General features: G+C 33.9%; 1 protein-coding gene across 1 annotated transcript in view; it reads right to left on the bottom strand.

The window, feature by feature from the left end:
* Positions 1–725: 725 nt before the first annotated feature.
* The window catches only part of LOC110419697 (uncharacterized), a 6,821-nt gene continuing 2,432 nt past the window's right edge, over positions 726–5,114 (bottom strand). The window contains 3 exon segments of the mRNA XM_089784128.1: positions 726–1,912; positions 1,915–2,052; positions 2,725–2,874. Of these exon segments, the coding sequence (XP_089640254.1) occupies positions 726–1,912; positions 1,915–2,052; positions 2,725–2,874 (1,475 nt within the window).

Raw genomic sequence — 5,114 nt, 5'->3', positions numbered from 1 at the left:
TAGAAAATTCTAGGAATTCTTCCTTAGCTCTATTGAGTTCTGATATGAATCTCTGAAAATACAGGAGAAATATCAATTCTTTTTCTTTTTTTCTCTTTCTTCTTCCTTCCTTTCTCTTTCTTTCTTCTTTCTTCGCCGGCCTCTGCCCCTTGTGCTGCCGTTCAGCTCTAAAGCACCCAAAGTTCAAGCTTCTCTCCCTCTCCGTTCGCCGGCACCGCACCCTTCAAAAAACGAACCCGAAAAAAACTCCCTTAACTTGCTTCACTCATTCTTTACAGCATTTTTTTCTTTTATTATTATTTTTTGTTTCTATTGTGGCTCTCAATGATAGCAGAAAATAAGGTTATTTTTTTTGTGATTTGTTGGGTATTTTACCAATTGATAGATTAACAGAAATTAGGATCTGGGTTTTTTCTTGTCTTTGTTTTTCTTTTTCTCCCTCTGTTCCTCCTCCAGACCTCCTCTTTCCACTGGAATTTTTGGGTTCTTATAGAACCCTATTGTCCAAATTTTTGGTCAATCAGAAAAGGGATTCATGCTTTTCTCAGCATGAATTCCGGATGGGTCGCCTTCAAGTAAAAAATAATCCACGAAAAATGATCTCAAATCTCAGCTGTCAGAGGAGCAATCAATGCTCTGTATTTTGTTGACAATGGAAGCCGAGTGCTTCCAACCCTTTTTTTTGTTTTTTTTATTAATTAATTATTTTATTTTATTTATGGTGTCTACACTAGCTTAATAGCTTTCTTAGAATGATGCCTAAAAGAATTAGTTTTGCATGGTGGGAGTGGAAGCTGTAGTCGAGGTGTAGTACATAGTGCTTTATTCCCCATAAATGATCGAACAGAGTTGTTGGGAAAGGTTCCTCCATCTGAAATTTTTCCTTGTAGTCTATTGAAAGAGACATTGAAATATTCAAGATACAAGAGTTTTTCTAAGGGCTTGGGAATGATTCCAGAGAAATTATTCTTTGACAAATCCAAGAACTGCAATCTTTTCAGGTTCCCGAATGACTCAGATATAGACCCTTGAAATCTGTTATCAGATAATGAGAGATAAGTCAGGTCTTTAAGATCACCAATGCTTATCGGGATTTCACCTGGTAATTGATTTTTGGAAAAATCAATATTATTAACAACCTTCCACTTTCCAATGTCAATCGGGAGAGCCCCACGTAGAGTATTGGAAGACAAGTTTAGTTGCAAGATATCTACAAGCCTTGTCAAGGTTGAGGGTATTAAGCCAGTAAACTTGTTGCGATCTAAAAGTAAATGTCTAAGAGAAATAAGATCACCCAAGCATGCTGGTATTGGTCCAACCAATTTGTTACCCGCGAGATACAAGAAACCCAAACTCTTCAAGTGGCACAACTCAGTTGGAATGGATCTTTCTAACTTGTTTCCTTGAAGAGAGAGACTTTGCAAATTCCGTAATCTTCCGATTGTGGTGGCAATAGCAATCAGTACATTGTTATCTAAGTTCAAGCCAATCAAGTTGCTTAGGTTGCCAATTTCTCTTGGAATACTGCCTTTAATGTTGCAACCATAAGCGTTAAATTCTTGGACAGAGAGGTTTCCTATAGAAATAGGAAGTTTACCACTGATCAATGGATTTGCATCAAATGCCAAAAATTTCAAGTCTTTGCAATTTGTCAAAGACGATAGAAAGCTCAAACCTGAAGATGGTGTGCTAGCCAAATTATTAGTCCCTAGGCCGAGTACTTGTAGATCTCTTAGATTGCCAAGGTCAACAGGAACATATCCGGAAAATGAATTCATTTCCAGGCCAAGCATAGTAAGCCGAGAGGCATTGGAGATAGAGGTAGGTATGGGTCCACTGAGTTCGTTTCCTCCAAGTTGAAGGATTTCAAGTTTCGGAAGCCTGATACCTGTGCTTGATGGAAGATACCCGGGAGCCGATTTAGAACTAGTACAATGAACTTCAAGGTCGAGGTGTTAAAGATAGGAGGAGGGATGAGTCCAGAGATATGGTTATTTCCTATGTACAAGCCTTCCAATTTTGGTAGGTTGCCAATCTGAAGTGGTATTTTACCTGCCACAAAATCAAAGAGTCGTTCCATTCTTCTAATGATCCACAAATAAATCACAGAAACAAAAGAAAGAGTTGTTTACACATACATCTTGCTATTGCTAATTTTATGTATTTTTTTATGAAGTGGATTTTATTAGTCATACAACCAAAATGCCATTGTTAATAAAATGATCATGCAAACAATATATCGCCCGTAAGCGAAAAGGCATTTGATGCAGTTGAGGATAGTTTGTGTAGTGAGCTCAAGTTGTCTACACATGAACTAAACAAAATGCTTGATTTTTATTTGAAAACATTTTATTCTTTTTGTTTTGGAAGATGAAAATTTTCATTATCTCTACACCATTGGAATAGATGGGAGAGTAATGTTGGGACTTTTTAACTTAATTGCCAAATAGATTTGGATTATAATGTAATTAATTGGTTGGTGTTCAGCTTGTTTGTTTTGTAAACAAGTGTGGCTCTTGAAAAAAAAATACTAGTCTTATTAGGTAAAAGTTGTAATTGAATAATTAAAGATTCTTGGTATGCAAGGAAATAACCCTTTACTTATAGAGAGATCACAACTTGTGAGAGAGGCTTGAGAGAAAACAAGAGTGTGTAAATAATTTGAATTCTCCAATATTAAAACATTGCAACTATACAACAACTGAATAATATAATGTGATATACCTGTCAAGTTATTGTCGTTAAAATCGAGCGTTTCAAGCAGTGTTAGGTTACCAATGACCGAAGGAATAGCCCCGGTTAGGTGACACTCTGGTAGACCTAAGTAGTCCAAATTCAGAAGATTATCAATTTGTTGTGGAATTTCACGTAACCGCGTCAATAAAGAAAATCATAGAATTTTTTTTATTTTTTATTAATTGTTATGTTTGAATAAATTAAAGTAGGCAATCTCTATAACTCCAAAACCATAGAATGGAAAAGTGACAACTAGTCAAGCGTCATCAGATTAAGTCTTTGAGCAGTGACTTAATCTGGACGTGTCAACCACGACATCCAAACTTCCAAAAAGCAAAAGCAAGTCTTCGTCAACACTTGAATCACTTCATCCAAAATTCCAAAAGACAAAATCAAGTCTTCGTCGACCATATGCCCAACAAAATCTTGCTTCAATTAAACAGTATACATCTAATATGATTTTGCTTCCTAGTGTTCCAAATCACAGTAGCAAAATCCATAAAGAAGATGGTAGAGGCTAGTAGTTAAGAAATGGAGTCTAACAACGAAGCCACTATTAAGTTATTGCATCTATTCCATGTTGGGTATAAATCATCAGTGATTGAAGGCTTAAGGATGGAATCATTTATAAATCCAACCTTATTACTAATTGATAAGGCTAGTAGGAAAGAACGTTTCCAAGCTGCATAGTCGTCTGTGGTGAGTTTGGTATTTACAACCACTGATTCAAGATGGTCAGCGTGACAAAGGTAATAAATACAGTGATTGGGATCATTAGTTGAAGCAGATGAAATAGATGCAGTGTTTCTTGTTACGGATTCAATTGATTCAGTCATTTGTTCCCTTTTATTAACAAAAAAATGATAATAAAATTCATATTTTAGTTATATAACTTTTAAAATAAATTAAACATAAAAAATCAAATAATTGAATTGAAAATTTCCCAAAAATGCCCCATTTATTGGAGTTTTCGGTTTTACTGCTAAAATTAATCCATAATTTTCTGTTCGATTTTCCTAACAGAAAAATGCAGATATTAAATCATTTTTGTATGTAATTGAGGTAATATAAATTAAAAATGCAGCTATTAAATAATTTTTGTACGCAGTTGAGGTAATAAAAAATTAAAAATTTATTGAATAAAGGAACTTATTATAGATTGCAACAAATTCAGGTCATCAACAAAACAACTTTAAGAAAGTCGAATGATTATAATTATTACAATTCCAGTGAGAACCAGAGAGATAGCTTCTTCTGTTTGGTTTCTTTCCAAGAAAAAGAGAGAAAGCTCAAAAAGTAAGAAATTCATTTCACATGCAAGAAGCAGTGTGTGACAAAACTAAAAGAAAAGCTTCAAAGATGATAAAAAGGAGAGGAGTTAGGAAACTGCACTTTGTATTTTTTCTTGCAACTAAAAGTTTACATGAAACTCTACAAAAAAAAAACAAATTATGTTCATTTCACTTTGCACTTTCTACAACTGTATCATCCATTGAAGGTAAAATTGAAAAACTAAACACAAATAAATCCAGCATTCAATAAATACATCAAGCTAAGCAAACGCAAAAAGGCATTCATTTTTTAAGAATTAAAAATAAAAATGTAACTTATTTAGATAATGAAATGCATAATTCTACGTTTATATGAAGTAACTAATTATTCCAGTCATTGTTCATTTAATCAATTGCATAATTTTGCTTCAAAGCAACCTTTCAAGCAATAGCAATAACAACCAAACCAAACCAAACTCAAAACAGGTAAAAAGAAAAAAAAAAGTAAAATGAAAATTTACCTGTCTATGAATCAAATCACCATGCAAAGAGCAATCCATGATTAGAAAGGAAAGAATTTTGCATAGGAAAGGAAAGCGGTCACTTTGTGGGATCCATGTGTACGGTTGGGAAGAAAATTCAGAAAATTAATTAAAAATTTAAAATAAAAACATTGGGACATTTTAAATTAAAGTCTTGCAAATTACAACATTTTCAATACAAATCCTAAATTCATAGGAAAAAAAAACCTTCTTTACAACTTGTCTTTTCCACATAAACCTTCAGATGAAATCTGCTGAACATGAAAAGCAAATTATCCACTAAGAACACCCTGAATTGTTCAAACCACTGCCACGGAAAAGCCAGATGCTAGAGAAGCAGGGTCCATTGGATTCTGGTCGAAAGCCACCTTGACAAATAGAAAAAAAAAAAAAGAACAAAGGAAAATCAATTATAGATTACAAAAGCAATGAGAACTTTGTTATTATTCTACTTTGACAAAAAAACTCACCTAGGCATGATCTGGATGTAGTGCTAGTTTCTTCTTTCTCTGTTTCTGCGAATCCACTTCGTAACATTGTTTTGCCAATCTTTCTCAACCATTCT

The sequence above is a fragment of the Theobroma umbraticum genome, unplaced genomic scaffold, assembly GCF_002168275.2.
Source record: "Theobroma umbraticum cultivar Fairchild unplaced genomic scaffold, ASM216827v3 scaffold_67.0, whole genome shotgun sequence".
Classification (NCBI taxonomy): domain Eukaryota; kingdom Viridiplantae; phylum Streptophyta; class Magnoliopsida; order Malvales; family Malvaceae; genus Theobroma; species Theobroma umbraticum.
This window is presented reverse-complemented; position numbering and strand designations above follow the sequence as displayed.